The sequence below is a fragment of the Rhinoderma darwinii genome, chromosome 6, assembly GCF_050947455.1.
Source record: "Rhinoderma darwinii isolate aRhiDar2 chromosome 6, aRhiDar2.hap1, whole genome shotgun sequence".
NCBI classification, from domain to species: Eukaryota; Metazoa; Chordata; class Amphibia; order Anura; family Rhinodermatidae; genus Rhinoderma; species Rhinoderma darwinii.
This window is the reverse complement of record NC_134692.1, coordinates 72,432,373-72,449,961: the sequence shown is the minus strand read 5'-3', so window position 1 is coordinate 72,449,961 and position 17,589 is coordinate 72,432,373. Positions and strand designations below refer to the sequence as shown.

The 17,589-nt window shown below is 40.1% G+C and overlaps 1 protein-coding gene across 1 annotated transcript in view; it reads left to right on the top strand.

Annotated features, from left to right (window-relative positions):
• WDR75 (WD repeat domain 75) overlaps nt 1-17,115 on the top strand; it is a 116,442-nt gene extending 99,327 nt beyond the window's left edge. The window contains exons 16-21 of the mRNA XM_075831275.1: nt 1,965-2,060; nt 8,447-8,616; nt 8,844-8,903; nt 11,898-12,050; nt 12,217-12,308; nt 16,841-17,115. Of these exons, the coding sequence (XP_075687390.1) occupies nt 1,965-2,060; nt 8,447-8,616; nt 8,844-8,903; nt 11,898-12,050; nt 12,217-12,308; nt 16,841-17,057 (788 nt within the window). The 3' untranslated portion in view covers nt 17,058-17,115. The remainder of the gene's footprint in view (nt 1-1,964; nt 2,061-8,446; nt 8,617-8,843; nt 8,904-11,897; nt 12,051-12,216; nt 12,309-16,840) is intronic.
• Nucleotides 17,116-17,589: the final 474 nt, after the last annotated feature.

The window sequence follows — 17,589 nt, the reverse complement described above, 5'->3', positions numbered from 1 at the left end:
ATGCACCTAATGAAGCCATTTACTGTCTCTGACACATGTTTACCGGCATCTGGATCACTGAACTTTTTAGTCTCTTCACTTTTGATGACATATCCGTCAACATGCACATTTTCAAAGTGGTGTGAATGAACTCTACACATCTTTTATTTTAAGGTGTTGTGTGTCTAAGGCTATGCTTGGGTAAAACTTTTGGCCAGAAAAATGTTTCTGCTTTTTTTTGTTCTAAGGTGTGTGTGTGTGTGTGTGTGTGTGTGTGTGTGTGTGTGTGTGTGTGTGTGTGTGTGTGTGTGTGTGTGTGTGTGTGTGTGTGTGTGTGTGTGTGTGTGTGTGTGTGTGTGTGTGTGTGTGTGTGTGTGTGTGTGTGTGTGTGTGTGTGTGTGTGTGTGTGTGTGTGTGTGTGTCTGTCAAATCAATAGGATTTCATTATTTAACTAAACTGTTCGTATCTCCTAATCTAAATGCCACCAGAGTTTTCGCTTTAGTCCTCAGCACCTTCTTGCAATAAATACATAGGCCCCATGCACACGACCATAAATTTGGCTTTAATTACGGCCCCATTCCGTTCTATTGACCGCTGGCACCTTTCCGTATCGCTACGGATATGGGGGTCCGCGCCGGAAATTATGGTGCATGTGCGTTTTTTATGTTTTACGGTCTGTGCTCCCATACTTTGTATGGGATCACGGCTCTAAAAAAAAAATGTGGGCGGTTTGGCGGCCGTGATTACGGGAACAGCCGTGTGCATGGGGCCTAATTAAGCTTATTCTGAGCTGCCTGTGGTGAATCGCTGAGCACCGTCAATTGATGTTTGAGGTATTATGAAGCGGGGAAGTATATGACAAGAAGTGCATACCACGTGCTAAGCCCCCCTCCCACTATTCCAGCGTCATTGGGGAAACCAGCTCTAGGGTACCAAACTGCGGACCAGACCTTGGCCGAGCAACTCATTTCAGGATGCGCAAATAAGCCAAGGTCTACTACATCTTTATCAAAAGCCTTAACTGATTACCCCTTCCGGATGTAGCTGTGTGTGAAGAGCAGGCGCACAGTGCTGTACGGTGAAGTATAGGATATTTATGGGGCTGCACTAAAGGTACAGTGCTGTTCACATACTATTCTTGTATGTGTAACAGCACATTGTCTATGGAACAGTGGTATACAACACATCATATACTGGTTACTCCAGTCTAGTGTAAGCTTCTTTTTTATTTTTTTTACACGCGTAATAACTGATTTTTCTATTTGCCATCCACAAAAAAAAATATTTGGCTACAAATTTTTAAGGGCCCAAGTCACTTAATTAGTATGCATTGCAAAGCTGTATTTTTCCAACAAGTAAACATGGGGTGAGAAACCACAGCCAAGTTTAAGGACGCGGCAGTCGTCCGAAACGCGTAGGCCTAGAGGATACCACCCCTCCACTTCCTACACACCCGGGACATCATACAAACTGGACTTTCCTTTTAACCTATACCAATTAAACTTGGAAAACCACTTTTCCATTTTAACGCTACCCAGCGCTGGATCCTACCTCCCTTCCTTCTTGTATTTTTCCAAAGTAGAATGCCCCTAGGACTACTTGCTGACCACTGACAGACTGTATATGTCTTCGTGGTCTGCATTTAATTCTGCAAGGACATTATGTGTATATAAGCGTCATGAACGTTTGCCACTGTGCAGGAGGAGGTGCGCTGCCTGCGAGTGACTGCCAGGCTCTCCAAAGAGAAGTAGTGAAAAAAAAAATTAACGTTTTATTTGAATTGCCCATCAAGTGAAAAAATGTATAGTACTTAAGTAGTGTGTCTGTTCATAAAGGGGTAAATATCCCCCGGTCATGAGAAGGAAAAAAAAAAAAGTAGTTTAATTGAATTCTCATTATGGAGATTTTAGCTTTTTATGTATATTCAATTATGTTTGCAAGTATGCAATTTACATTTTTCAAACTTTTTTTTTTTTTTTAACAGTAAAATGGAAGGCACAACTCGATGCTTTCGTATTGCAACCTGACTGTGTTTCAGAAAATATTGCTGCATTTTCAGTTATGTCTGGAAGATCAACCAGTAAGTGTGCACAAACATACACCTTCAACTCCCACATTTTACCATTCCTTCAAGAGTGTTGTGTGTGTTTTTTTAAAGACTACACTATACTTAAATTGAAACATGTCAAAATTATTTGCAGCCGTAAAGAATGTTAAATTGAACTAACGCCATATTTAAGAAGCCACTGCTCAGCCTTTTGCAACACACGTGTGTTGGAATATTTGGTGTGGCTTCAGAGTGAAACTGGCGTGACTCGTTGTTAAAATCTTTTCAATCCTGGCATTGTTTTAAATCTACGGCAGATTCAGCATGTGCCCTATTGATGAATCTAAAGCACGCTCCATCGTGGGAAAGACTGAACACTTGCTGTCAGATTGGTAGTTTTATGCCTTTGGGCTGATTTGCTGCTGGTGTTCCAGCGGTTCTTGTGAAAGTGGCATAACGTTTTTTACTAAAATACGCATCCATTATAGCCCAAAATCTTTCTGTATATTTGAACATTTCAGAAAGATAATGAACTCCAACACAAATCTACAAATGGTTTGCTTTTGTAATCGTCTCTTGCTCTCCAGGTGTGAACACAATTAAAAAAGTTGTGTGTATAGAAGAGGGCAGTCCTTAAGTGACCACCCAAGATCTCAAGTAGGAGAGTACGAATATCCCTCAGCAATTCTACTTCATCTTTGTTAAAGAGGCTCTGTCACCAGATTATAAGTGCCCTATCTCCTACATAATCTGATCGGCGCTGTACTGTAGATTACAGCAGTGGTTTTTATATTGAAAAGCGATAATTTTTGAGCAAGTTGTGAGCAATTTTAGATTTATGCTAATTCGTTTCTTAATAGACAACTGGGTGTTTTTTACCTTTTGACTAAGTGGGCGTTTTAAAGAGAAGTGTATGACGCTGACCAATCAGTCATACACTTCTCTCCATTCATGTCCATTTGTACTCTGCACAGCGTGATCTTGCCCGATCTTGCTGTCACTTACTCACACTAACTTTACTGAAGTGTCATGAGGGTGAATAGACATTGCCACCAGCCAGGACGCGATGTCTATTCACACTCCTGACACTTCGGTAAAGTTTTTGTGGGACTTACTCACACAGCGTGATCTCGTGAGATCACACTGTGATTAAGTCCCACACAAACTTTACCGAAATGTCGGGAGTGTGAATAGACATCGCGTCCTAGCTGGAGGTCCATTCACTCTCAAGACACTTCAGAAAAGTTAATGTGGGTGTGTTTGTGACACAGCGTGATCTCGCAAGATCACGCTGTGCTGAGTACAAATGGACATGAATGGAGAGAAGTGTATGACGCTGATTGGTCAGCGTCATACACTTCTCTTCACAACACCCACTTGGTAAAAACGTAAAAAACGCCCAGTTGTCTAAGAAACGAATTAGCATAAATCTAAAATTGCTCATAACTTGCGCAAAAATTATTGTTTTTCAAAATAAAAAAACACTTATCTATATTACAGCGCTGATCAGATTATGTTAGGAGATAGGGCACTTATAGTGTGGTGACAGAGCCTCTTTAAGCATGACATCAAGATGCTTAGTGTTCTCGCTCTTTCTGAAAGGTTCAATTATGCACATGTTTCAGCTATCTGGCTGAGGCAGATGGATTTTGGGCTAAAGTATTCTGGTATACAGTGGAATTCATTATTGAGACTATAAGGGACAATACATTTTGGAACCTTTTTTGTTTATGTATAAAATTTAAAGCGAAAAAAATTATGAAAGTTGCCTCTTTGTCTACGACAGTCATATCACTTTTTCAGTTGTGCTCGGGCTGCAGGAACACTGCCATACAGATTAGATCGAGCACATCTCGGGCAGTCTGAGTGCTCAAGGAGCTCCTACTCTAAAGGCTCTAGCTCCGGCTAGAACGGGGCAAAAGCAGTGATTTTGGTCTGGTTTTAAAACCAATAATATGTCCTGAGTTAGAGCACGTTGAAGTCAGAGGTGCTAATACTGTACTTGCAGCTCTTGCTTCTGTGTGAAAAGCAGAGGGGGACGTGCTGGCAGCGTGCAGAAAGAGGAAGGGGGATCTGTGATTCTATGACCAATTCAATCTACAGTAAGAAAAAAAAAAAAACCTGTCTGGAGGGTTTTTGATCATTTTAACGTGATTGTTAGGGGGTTAATGGGCTTGTCCACTTTATAAAGTCTACTTTTTTAGAAGAATCCTTTGACTGTAAGTAGATTAGAGGGTGTCCCACTGCTTGGTCCCCGAACAATCCGATGTAATCTGTGATGGATCCTGGCAGCAAATGTTCCGTTTACCTACAGCACCACAGGGAAAATCATGACATTGTTCATGTTGAATCAGTAGGTCCTTGCGTGTAATGGATGGACCTGCTGATTCCTCCAGAGCAGGAGATGCTCTTTGTCTCTCTTTTTTTCCCTCTCTGGCCCATAGATGAGTTCTCTCAACAGGAGACAAATGCTACATACTCATAATTCCCTAATAGGGTATTTGAAAAATGTTTTGTTTTTAAATCAGACCACTCCGTTTTAAGGATTTTAGCTAATTTCCATGATTTTTTCCATTAAGAGATGACTCTAGAAGCAAACGACAGAGGAACAAAAATGTCTTCTCGCTCACTCTTCTCCCCTTTCGTAGTTTGCTACAATGGCACAATGCATTGCCTAGATACAATTGTATCCCCTACTTATCTGTGAGCAGGACTGGTTCAAAGCCTGTGAATGTAAATGACAATGTATTCATTCTCTCATAACATAAAACCATATGTTAGGTATAATATTGCCTTATTTTTTTACACAGCCACATGTTGTTTTATTCAGAGCACAGCTTTTCTAAAAATTGTGACCCTGATAATGACACTGAAAACTCCCATTCCCAGTCTATGGTATATGCAGTGTTAAATCCTTCCCACACTTATACATAACTGTACATGAAGGTTTGGAGCAATTTCCAGAGGGAGCTGTGCTTGCATTATCCACAGCAGTTGTCCGTTGTAACATACAGCTGACACTCTCTTCTGCAACGGTCGGAATTGGAGCTTACTTCGTTCCTGGACATTAAACTCTCTTAATGTTGCAGTCAGTAGCGATAGCGGCTTCTAAGGCTCCCCCTGTTAGCCCGTCAGCGCCGCCGCGATTCGATAGCGGGGTGCAGATGTGGTGTTATGACAGCCAGCGGCCCCAGTGTCTGCCATGTGTAGTTGCATTTTAGTTCCTGAAATCCATTTTGTCCCATTAAAAATCCCCATATAGTGCAAATATTGCCGCATTCGTAGAACATGTAAAATAGTTAAAATGTTTATACCACACAGTGAATGCTGTAAATAAAAATACCAAAACACAATGGTGGAATTGCTATTTTTTTTAATGCTATCTCCCAAAAATCTAAATAAAATTATCAAAAAATCGTGTGTACCCCAAAACTGTGCCAATCAAAACTTTAACTTGTCTTGTAAAATACAGCCCTCATACAGCTGTCAAGGGAAAAATACAAATGTTGTGGAACTTGAAATGCTTCGACACAAAAATAAATAACATTTATTGGGCCAAAGTAGTAAAACCTCAAACTATATAAATTTGGTATACTTAACTTATTCTCTGGGTTGATATAATTAATCTTATTTGTATCGCATAGTAAACGCCATAAAAGCAAAACCCAAAAAACAATGGCAGAGTCGCTGTGTTTTTCAACCACCACCATAAAAAAAAAAAAAAATTTAATGGCTATGTAAACCTTTTGAAGGGCATTTTTTTGAATAAACAGGTCAGTCAGTATGTTTGGCGTAACTTTATAAATAGTTTTTATTCATTTTACTTTTTAGATACAGCTGCTTTGTATTCTCTATACAGAGCAACTGTATGTAGCGCTAAATCCTGCTCCCGTCAGGTCCGCGAGACTGACTGGTTCAGTGACAGCGGGTCCTGCGTGTCTCTAAAACGCAGGATCCACCTGTAACCTATCAATCTAAGTTATGAACTTGCATGTAATAGATTACAGGACCCGCTGACACTTAACCCGTCAGGTCAGGACTTACTGATTCAGGTAATAGCGCTAGATGCAGCTGCTCTGTATAGAGAATACAGAGCAGCTGTTTCTAAAAAGGAAAAACTAATTTTTAATAAAAATTAATTATAAAATTACACTAAATACACTGAATTGTTTATTACAAAAGAAATAAAAATCCCCTACATAGCCTTTAAAGAGGCTCTGTCACCAGATTTTGCAACCCCCATCTCCTATTGCAGCAGATCGGCGCTGCAATGTAGATAAGAGTAACGTTTGTTTTTTTAAAAAAACGAGCATTTTTGCCCAAGTTATGACCATTTTTATATTTATGCAAATGCGGCTTTCTAAAGTACAACTGGGCGTGTATTATGTGCGTACATCTGGACGTTTTTACTTCTTTTACTAGCTGGGCGTTGTGAATAGAAGTATCATCTTCACAACGCCCAGCTTCTGGCAGTGCACAGACACAGCGTGTTCTCGAGAGATCACGCTGTGACGTCACTCACTTCCTGCATCGTGTCGGACGAGCGAGGACACATCAAATGTAGCCTCTGGTGCCGATGTGTCCTCGCTCGTCCGATACGATGCAGGACCTGGGGCAGGAAGTGAGTGACGTCACAGCGTGATCTCTCGAGAACACGCTGTGTCTGCACTGCCAGAAGCTGGGTGTTAACGAAGAGAAGTGGATGATGCTGATTCGTCAGCATCATACACTCCCATTCAAAACGCCCAGCTAGTAAAAGAAGTAAAAACGCCCCGATGTACGCACATAATACACGCCCAGTTGTACTTTTACTGTAAACATGCCCAGTTGTACTTTAGAAAGCCTCATTTGCATAAATATAAAAATGGTCATAACTTGGCCAAAAATGCTTTTTAAAAAAAAAACAAAACGTTACTCTTATCTACATTGCAGCGCCGATCTGCTGCAATAGGAGATAGGGGTTGCAAAATCTGGTGACAGAGCCTCTTTAAGTTATATAAAACCCCAAATTACCATTCAAAAATATACCTTGTTCCATGAAAAACCAGCCCTCATGCAGCTACGTCAGTGGGAATAAAGTTTTTGCTTACGGAATGTGGAGATGAAAAAATGAAAACAAGATTTCTTTGTCCTTAACCCCTTAGTGACCAGCCCATTTTAGGCCCTAATGACCAAGCTATTATTATTTTTTTCTATAGTCGCATTCAAAGCTATAACTTTTTTATTTTTCCGTCTACATAGCTGTATGAGAACTTGTTTTTTGTGGGATTAGTTCTACTTTTTAATGGCACCATTTTAGGGTACATATAATTTTTTGATTAACTTTTATTAACTTTTTTTTGTGGGGGGATTAGAAAAAAAAACCTGAAATTCCACCATTGTTCTATGCGTTTTAAATTGACGCCGTTCACTGTGCGGCGTAAATAACATGTTACCTTTATTCTATAGGTTGGTACGATTACGGTGATACCACATATGTAGAGGTTTTTTATGTTTTACGACTTTTGCACAATAAAAACACCTTTGAACTAAAATTATTTGCATAGTCTTTCCAAGAGCCGTAATTTTTTTATTTTTCCGTCAATGTAGTGGTTTTTTTCGGCTTGACTTTTGCGGGACGAGACGTAGTTTTGATTGGTACTGTTTTGGGGTAAGTGGGACTTATTGATTGATTTTTTTATTATGACTTTTTTGGGGGCAAAAATAGCAATTTTGCTATTGTTTTTTGCGGTTTTTTTAATGGTGTTCACCTTGCAGTTTAAATTACGTCATTATGGTCGCGGTGATACCATATATGTGTACTTTTTTATTTATTTTTTACACTTTTAATAAATCCACTTTTTATGGAAAAAAATGGTTTTATTTATTTTTTACTGTCCTTATTAATCTTGATTTCACATTTATTGCTTATTTTATTAGTCCCACTAGGGGACTTTACTGTGCGATCTTCAGATCGCTGCTCGAATTCTTTGGTATACTTAGTTACACGGACAGGCAATAATGCTCTGGCATACTGACAGTCAATCCTCTGGCATATGCCCAGGGCAGACCTGGGGGCTTTTATCAGGCCCCCAGATGCTATGACACCCCATTGGAGATCTGCGATTGCATTTTAAATGTCGCTATCGGCGGCATTTCACGGGTTAAACGGCCGCAATTTAAGTCAACTTCGATCACGGGCGTTTGAGCAGGAGCCAGGCTGTCATCAGATAGCAGAGTCCCGGCTCCAGCCTGCACGGGACACCCGTGCAGGACTTAGACTGGGTCGCCGCGAAAAGGCGACGGCCTAGCCTAAGGCCCCTTAGTGACCGCCGTCAAAAGGTATACTGGTGGTCACTAAGGGGTTAAGGCCCAAAATAGTTTGGTTCTAAAGGGGTTAAAAATAATTGTTGTTCTTTATTGTTTCTAATTTTTTTCAGTGTTTATATTTAACCCTGCTGACCCAATGCCTCTGTATGTCCATGCGGATATCTGCCGAGGCTGTGTACAGTGGGCTGTGTTTGTACCAAGAGATGTACCTGAAGTTTTGCCTTCAAAAACCCACAAGTGGTTAATAAAATCTCAACTTTATTTCCTCACAGAAACTCAGGTAATGAACATCAGTTTAGTTTTCTCTGTTTCTCTATTCACTGTATGAAGGTCCAGCTATAAATGAAATATTCTACATTTGTGGAAATGTGATCTCTATGGTGATTTAATTATTGATGATATACTTTTTTTTTAATGTCTTTGAAGTAATCTTCATTTAGTTGATCTATGTCGTACTTTTGCTCACTGTATTCTTATTAGTCAACATCATGGTGTTTTTCGTTTCAGGATCTAATGACATTTAGCACAAAATCTTCTGAAGAGAGGTTAAAACCTTTAAGCAAGCAGGTATGTGTTAAGATCTGGGTATTACGTATTCAACTTTTACCCAAGTGTGCAGATTTTTTCTTTTTTAAAGTTATGCCAGAACCTCCTTGCCAAGTACGTAGGTAAACCACCTTCTTAGTCGCAGATTAAACAAACCAGCAACTAACTTTTTCCATTGATGTCTTTGACCTTAACACTTTTCGGTATTTCTGTGCAGGCAGCATGATTTTATCGAAATGCCTTCTTGAAATTATAATTTCTTTTAGTGTTTAAACTGCTTTGAGCTCATTACTGCAGAATTAGACTACAGGTTCAGACGACCCAGCACTGCAGGACCAGACTGCACATGGATTGTGTTATAGTCCGCAACCATGGAAATCAATATATAGCGTGATAGTTTTATAGTTCGCGTCATTGCAGACACTCTGATACCAATTCTGTACCGTTTTTGGTTTGTTTTTGTTTCCAATAATAAAATCTTTTCGCCTTTTATATTCTAGTCACAGCGATTGTTCTTGGTAATGAAAGGTTTATGGAAGTTGCCCCACGACAACTTTTGCGGCCAGCCAGACAATTTTTAATAAATGTTGTCAGATCTGTGAGACCTCTACATTACTGAGAACAAAGGGCCCAAAATACCAGTTCGGAAAGTTTGCACGTGTATGCAGCCACTTTCCAAATAAATTAATTTGTGAATATTAGACAAGTTAAAGAGGCTCCAGATTATAAGTGCTCTGTCTCCTACATAATGTGATCGGCGCTTTACTGTAGATAACAGGAGTGGTTTTTATTTTGAAAAACGATTATTTTTGAGCACGTTATGAGCAATTTTAGATTTATGCTAATTAGTTTCTTAATAAACAACTGGGCGTGTTTTTACTTTTTATCAACTGGGCGTTGTACAGAGGAGTGTTTGACAGTGACCAATCAGTGACCAATCAGCGTCATACACTTCTCATTGTTCCAGGGTGATTCTGCAGTGAAAGTAGCTGGGCTGGAACAATGATAAGTGTATGAAGCCGATTGATCAGCGTCATACATTCCTCTGTACAACGCCCAGTTGGTAAAAAGTAAAAACACGCCCAGTTGTCTATTAAGAAACTAATTCGCATAAATCAAAAATTGCGCATAACTTGCTAAAAAATGATCGTTTTTCAAAATAAAAACCACTGCTGTTACCTACATTACAGCGCCGATCAGATTTTGTAGGAGATAGGGCACTTATAATGTGGTGACAGAGTCTCTTTAAAATGATCTGATTGGAGAGTGACTGGGCATGGGTGGCCAACTATTGAGGGTCCCTCGTTATCTGTAATGATGGGAGTCTTAAGGGTGTGACAGTTCATAAGTTAGAAGACTTGTCCAGGAAGGAACACAAGTAAACAGACAAAAAGATAATGAGGTCCTTGACTTTTAACCCCTTAATGACCGCCGATAAACCTTTTCACGGCGGTCATTAATGGGCTTTATTCTACAGCGCCGCCATTCTACGGCGCTGCTGTAGAATAAAGTAAACAGAGCAGGGAGCCATCAAATCTCCCTGCTCTCAGCTGCCATAGGCAGCTGAGGGCTGGGGGCGTCCCTGCTCTGCCGGGTGAGATCGATATTAGTATCGATCTCACCCGTTTAACCCTTCAGATGCGGTGCACAATAGCGTGCACCGCATCTGAATGGTTTTGGAGAGAGGGAGGGAGCTCCCACCGACACCCGGCGATAAAATCGCCGAGTGTCAGTGTCTTCTATGCCAGCCGGGGGTCTAATAAAGGCCCCCAGGTCTGCCTGGACCGAATGCCTGCTAGATCATGCCGCAGGCATGACCTAGCAGATGCCTGTCGGTTTTAAACGGACAGGCAGTAATACACTGCAATACAAAAGTATTGCAGTGTATTACAATAGCGATCGGAGGATAGTGAAGTCCCCTAGTGGGACTAGTATAAAAGTAAAAAAAGTTTAATAAAGTTAATTTAAAAAAAAAATGAAAAACCCACTTTTTCCTCTTACAAAATGCTTTACTATTAAAAAAAAATACAATAAAGCAAAAAAGTTACACATATTTGGTATCGCCGCGTCCGTAACGACCCCGACTATAAAGCTGTTTCATTATTTAACCCGCACTGTGAACGCTGTAAAAAATAAAATAAAAAACAATGGAAAAATTGCTGTTTTCTGTTAATCCTGACTTAAAAAAAATGTGATAAAAAGTGATCAAAAAGTCGCATCTACTCTCAAATGGCACCAATAAAAACTGCAAGTCGTCCCGCAAAAAACAAGACCTTATACAGCTATGCCGACGCAAAAATAAAAAAGTTACAGCTCTTCGAATGTAACAATGGAAAAATGTAAAAAATGGCTTGGACATTAGGGCCCAGAATGCAAGCAGGGGGAAGGGGTTATACTGAATAAACGCTCATTCACGATCATTACCCCGTGCAAACAAAGCAACCATCAGCCGATGAACGAGCAAGCACTCGTTCATCAACTGATTGTATAGTTTATGCAGCAATAAATATTATCGTTGTCAGCAGCACATCCCCCTCCGTAAACGGAGAGATGTGCTGCCGATATGATAAAAACATACAAACGTACTTGCTCCTTATAAAAGGAGCAAACGAGCACTGATCAACGCAGAAACTCTGGTAATGGGGTTATATCAACCCTTTGCGTCACTGGAAGGCTGTACAGGGGGAAAGATGACAGTAACAGTATGTGATCTTTTTCCTGCCCTCACTTGCAGCTTTCCCTTTCTCTTATAGAGGGATAAAACCACAGTCAAACGGTTTGTGCTGCGCCCCAAAATTATTGCACCTAAAGCCTTAGCCCTTATATTCTAGTCATGGTAGGACTTTAGTCATGATGTTACATATGTCCCTGGCAGTGAAAAACTTAGTTAACTAAATGTTCAAAAGCCTTTGTGGATCTCCACAGCAAATACATTGTAAATAGGAACGAAGTAGTACACTGGTGACTAATAACAGAACATGTTACATAATACCGTTTCTTTTTCATTTGGTTTAGTTGGCACCAGAAGAAAGTTTACCTTTTACACCTTTCTTCACATTATTGGAGAAAAACCGGCAAAAGAAACAGCTGGAGAGCAAGATAGAGATGCAAGTGGAAAAGTCTGGTTTCACGGGTGGCAAAACGCAAGAATATTTTGCGGTTAAAGAGGTATGTGGTGTTTTTATTTTATCACCCACCTCAATAGAATTGACAATATTTGTTACTATTATGAATTGTTGCCACATTTAAAATGTAGACCCTTGAAGTGACGTGTGCTGTGAATTTAGAAGCTAGAAGAATCTTGATCATTGATGTTGTCTTTTTGTCTGTTTAGCTTCTTCACACTCCAGCTCATGTGTTACCACCTGCAGCCATCTTGTGTTCCTTGTTCGTGGATTCATTATTGATTTCCCAGCAGCATGAAAGGTAAACCTTGTTAGATTTCAGTTCCTTGTTTAGTATTGTCTTATTATATACTTTTAACCCGTTAGTGACCGGCCCATCGTGTTTCTACGTCGGTCACTAACGGGCCTTATTCTGATGCCATAGACTTTTTACGTCGCGGCATCGGAATAAGTAAACAGAGCAGGGAGCTGTCAAATCTCCCTGCTCTCAGCTGCTAGAGGCAGCTGAGGGCTGGGAGCGTCCCTGCTCTGCCGTGTGAGATCGATATTGGTATCGATCTCACACGTTTAACCCCTCAGATGCGGTGCTCAATAGCGAGCACCGTATCTGAGTGGTTTTGGAGAGAGGGAGGGAGCTCTCTCTCCCACCGACACCCGGCGATACGATCGCCGAGTGTCTGTGTCTCTAATGGCAGCCGGGGGTCTAATAAAGGCCTTCAGGTCTGCCTGTCATGAATGCCTGCTAGATCATGCCTCTGGCATGACCTAGCAGATGCCTGTCCGTGTTAAACGGCCAGGCAGTAATACACTGCAATACAAAAGTATTGCAGTGTATTATAATAGCGATCGCAGAATCGCATATTATAGTCCCCTAATGGGACTAGTAAAAAAGTGAAAAAAAAGTTTAATAAAGTTAATTAAAAAAAAATGTGAAAAAATATGAAAAACCCAGCTTTTCCCCTTACAAACTGCTTTACTATTAAAAAAACAAAATAAAGTAAAAAAGTTACACATATTTGGTATCGCCGCGTCCGTAACGACCCCGACTATAATTCTATTACATTATTTAACCCGCACGGTGAACGCCGTAAAAAAATTAATAAAAAACTATGGAAAAATTGCTGTTTTCTGTGAATAGTGACTTTAAAAAAATGTGATAAAAAGTGATCAAAAAGTCGCATCTACTCCAAAATGGTACCAATAAAAGCTACAAGTCGTCCCGCAAAAAAAAAGCCCTCATACAACCGCATCGGCGAAAAAATAAAAACATTACGGCTCTTCAAATATGGAGACACAAGAACAAATCATTTAGAAAAAAAAGCGTTTTTACTGTGTAAAAGTAGTAAAACATACAAAAACGATACAAATTTGGTATCGTTGCAATCGTAACAACCCGCTGAATAAAGTTATTGTGTTATTTATACCACACTGTAAACGGCGTAGATTTAGGACGCAAAAAAAGAGTGGCGAAATTTCAGGTTTTTTTCTATTCCCCCCCCAAAAAAAAGTTAATAAAAGTTAATTAATATATAATATGTCCCCCAAAATGGTGCTATTAAAAAATACAACTCGTCCCGCAAAAAACAAGACCTTATACAGCTATGTCGATGCAAAAATAAGAAGGTTATAGCTCTTGGAATGCGACGATTGAAAAACGTAAAAAATAGCCTCGTCATTAAGGTCCAAAATAGGCTGGTCATTAAGGGGTTAATGGTCTAATTTTTATAAATTAGTTTTTTTTGCCTATAGAATAAAATCGGTGGACATGATCTTCAGACAATTCAGTAGACTAATCTGTTTAGTGTCAGGCAGCATGATATGACTTTCATATTTGTAAAAAACAAAACAAAAACATAGTAGGAATAGGCAGATATTAAATGGAAAAGGCAGATATTAAATGGAAGTTTACCAGTGTCATGGTTTATTTTGCCTCTGGCGTGCAGAGTAGCGTTGCAATAGCAAAACAAAAGGCCCCTAAACATAACCCACCTACTGTGAGTCAATGGGAGTGAACCGATCATCAAAACTGTAAAAAAAAAACTAAAGACATTAGTATGAGCAAAGCCTAGGCAGATAACGTACATTTTACCTTTACCATAATTCATATGTTGTGAGACAACCAGTAAATGATCAGCTCATTCATTTATTTATTACCGCATAATTTCAGTGAGATGCATGGAATAAACAAGTGTCTGGTGCCAGGAATTAATGACCGGTGCCAGACAGGAGTCTGAACACTTTACAGATATAATCCAGCACTCCATCAATAATATTGATTCCATATAAAAATTAAAGTTAAAAGCAACAATATATTTCCCTTCCACATTTCAAACCAATGCAAGTTGCAGGCTAAAGTTCATATATTATTAATGGAGAATGGACATTGGCAACATATCTTTATGGTTATATATTAAAGACACTTACTAGTTTCTAATCGTAAGTGTGTATATATACATAAGAACTGTTCTTAAATTGAGTCTTAAAGGAGAGCAAGTATCCAAACCTAATATACAATATGGTTGTAAGAAGGCAGCAGTGCCAATCTCTGCCCCAGGGTGGTTTATGATCTATTTTAATGGTTATTACCTGCATAGAAGAAATATCCCCTTTGGCGTCCAAAGTAGGTTCTGGTATTCTTAGCTTAATGAGGACCTTTCACCTGCCCATACATGTGCAGCGGAGTGCAAAGTGTAATAGGCAGGGCTGTACAAACCCTGGGGCACTATAAAAAAAAAAATCCTATCTTTCTCAGTTATTTAGATATCGGTGCCATCATATTTGGCCTCCTGATATTTAAATAACCCCCTGAACTGTCAATGGGGCGTGTAATTGGCAAGGAGGCGTGTAACATCGCTTTGACACTGTCCAATAAACTACGGACAATGTCACAGAAAAAGCTGGAGAGAGGTGAGCGCACGCAGCTCCGCCGCCACCACCACGGAACAGAAGAGGAGAAGATGAATGTGAATTCTTTTCTGTTACATAGCGGCGGTAGTATCTTCTACTGCGGCATCGGAGATTGGCGTCTGCACGCATGCCCTCTTCCACACCCCCTTCCACAAGGACAAGACTGATCGAGAGAGAGAGATCACACAGTCTTGTCGTTCTGGTCTGCCGAGTGCTGAAGAGTGAAAGCGTGCACGCGCTCACCTCTCCCTAGCTCTTTTTGGGACACTGTCCGTAGCTGATTGAACCGTGTCTCAGCGATGTTACACGCCCCCTTGTCAATTCCACGCCCCGTTAACAGTTCAGGGGGTTATTTACATATCGGGCGCCAAATATAACGTCAGCGATATCTAAATAACGGAGGAGGATAGGAAAAATTTATAAAGTGCCCCAGGGTTTGTGCAGCCCTGCCTATTACATGCACTCAGCTGCACATGTATGGGCAGGCGAAAGGTTCTCTTTAAGGCGTATTGTTACAATATGTGTTACTGTCCATTCTCCAGTAGCAATGTATGAACTTTGACCTTCATATCCATTAGTGCTGTTAAATTGTATATTGAATAAAAAAAAATGTGGGTTTTATCAATGAAGAGTTCACCATTACAACCACAGGTGGTTATTTCCTTTTAAAAGCGATTAACGCCTTTGGAAGGAATTTTCTTTTATAACCTTGTATGTGATCAATATTAGCTGGATACGGTGTGTCAGACACACCCAGGACTCTCTCTGAACTGACTGATTCGGTTGAGAGAGACCGATAAAGCTCCTATCATAAAAAGTTAAAAAATATGTTTTAATTAACGTTAATTTGAAAGTTGGTTAATAACACGCAATCATCGGTTTAATAATAAAAAAAAAATCCTTCCAAAGGTGTACATAGCCTTTAAGGGTCAGCTCACACGTTGTGTAAGTACTGTGGTTTTTCCAGCATTAGTTGAGGATAATCTGCAGCAAATACAGTGGCAGCAAAGTCGATGCGATAAAACAAATCTCATCCACACCCTGCGTAAATACTGAGCAGAAAAAAAACAACTCAAATTGACCTGCGGTGCAGAATTTTATTGCGCAGGATGTCGATTGTATTTGCGTAAACACTGCTTATTTGTTGTGGCTTTTCCCCATTGAATTCATTGGGGAGGTAAAATCCGCAACAAATAGCAGTTGCGATTTTTGCGGAGGGTTCGCAGCGGTTCCGCTGCAAAAAACACAAATCGGGAAAAAACAACAACTCATACCTACCCAGAAGTCTGTAATCCTCCCTCCTGGGATTACTTTTCATCCCATGTGACCGCTGAAGCCAATCACAAGCTGTAGTGGCGGTCACATGGGATGAAACATGATCGCAGGAGGCCGGCCTGGTTGACATCAGAGGGTCGACCTCCTGGGATGACTCTTCATCCCATGTGACTGCCGATGCAGCCAATCACAGGTTGCAGCGGTCTCCTGGGATGAAACGTCAGCCGAGGAGGCATGCCTGCTAGCAGGCCGGCTAAGTTCTGCAGTTTGAACTGCACCAGAGTTTGGTGCGGTATTTCGCCCAGAATTCCCTGCGGCACAATGGGTAGATACGCTGCCTGCTTTTACGCAGCGTATGCAGCCAGTGTGAGCTCAGCCTAAAGGTGTTTTTCCATCTCAGACCTTTTATAGAATACCTATTGCTTTGCTCTTTCTCAAAATCTATAGACTTGAATAGAGTGAGCAAGCGTGCACACGTTGTCACCTCTATTCAGTCTGAAGACTCCATTCAGGTTTCTCAGAGGTGGGAAACATGTGGATATACCAAAAATCTCAGTGATTGGATACCGCCTTTGATGTATCTTGACATTGACCGAAAATGTGCATCAAAGTTCCCAAAAAGTAACATGTTATTGCTATAATTTTATGCAGTACAGAGCAAGGCGGCACAGATTTAGACATGGAAAGTGAGAACGATGAAGAGGACTCAGATGAAGATCTACATGAAGCACCAGAAAGTAAAGAACCTATGGCTGAATATTCCTATACAACTCCTGTTAAGCTTTCAAAATCTGAAGAAAAAGAACTAAGAAGTATAAGAAAAGGAGATTTTACTTGGGCGTTAAATTGCATCCTACCTTTTGCATAAATATTTTAGTTTCTATGTTTTAGAATTCTTTAATTTTTCAAAATAAATCTTAAAATTACTTTTTTTTTTTTACTTAGTCATTGATATTAACCATGTTCTCAATTTTGGCAGTGTGCCTAACATTTTATGTATAAATACTGTGGCTTCCTGAAATCACCTTAAGAAAATTGAAAAGTAAAGTTAGAGGCTCTGTCACCACATTATAAGTGCCTATCTCCTACATAATCTGATTGGTGCTGTAATGTAGATAACTGCAGTGGTTTTTATTTTAAAAAACGATAATTTTTTAGCAAGTTATGAGCAATTTTAGATTTATGCTAATTAGTTTCTTAATAGACAGCTGGGCGTGTTTTTTACTTTTTACCAACTGGGCGTTGTACAAGAGGAGTGTATGACGCTGACCAATCAGTGACCAATTGCCGTCCTACACTTCTCATTGTTCCAGCCCAGCGTGAAGTGCAGTGAAAAGCTGGGCTGGAACAATGAGAAGTGTATGACACTGATTGGTCAGCCTCATGCACTTCTCTTCACA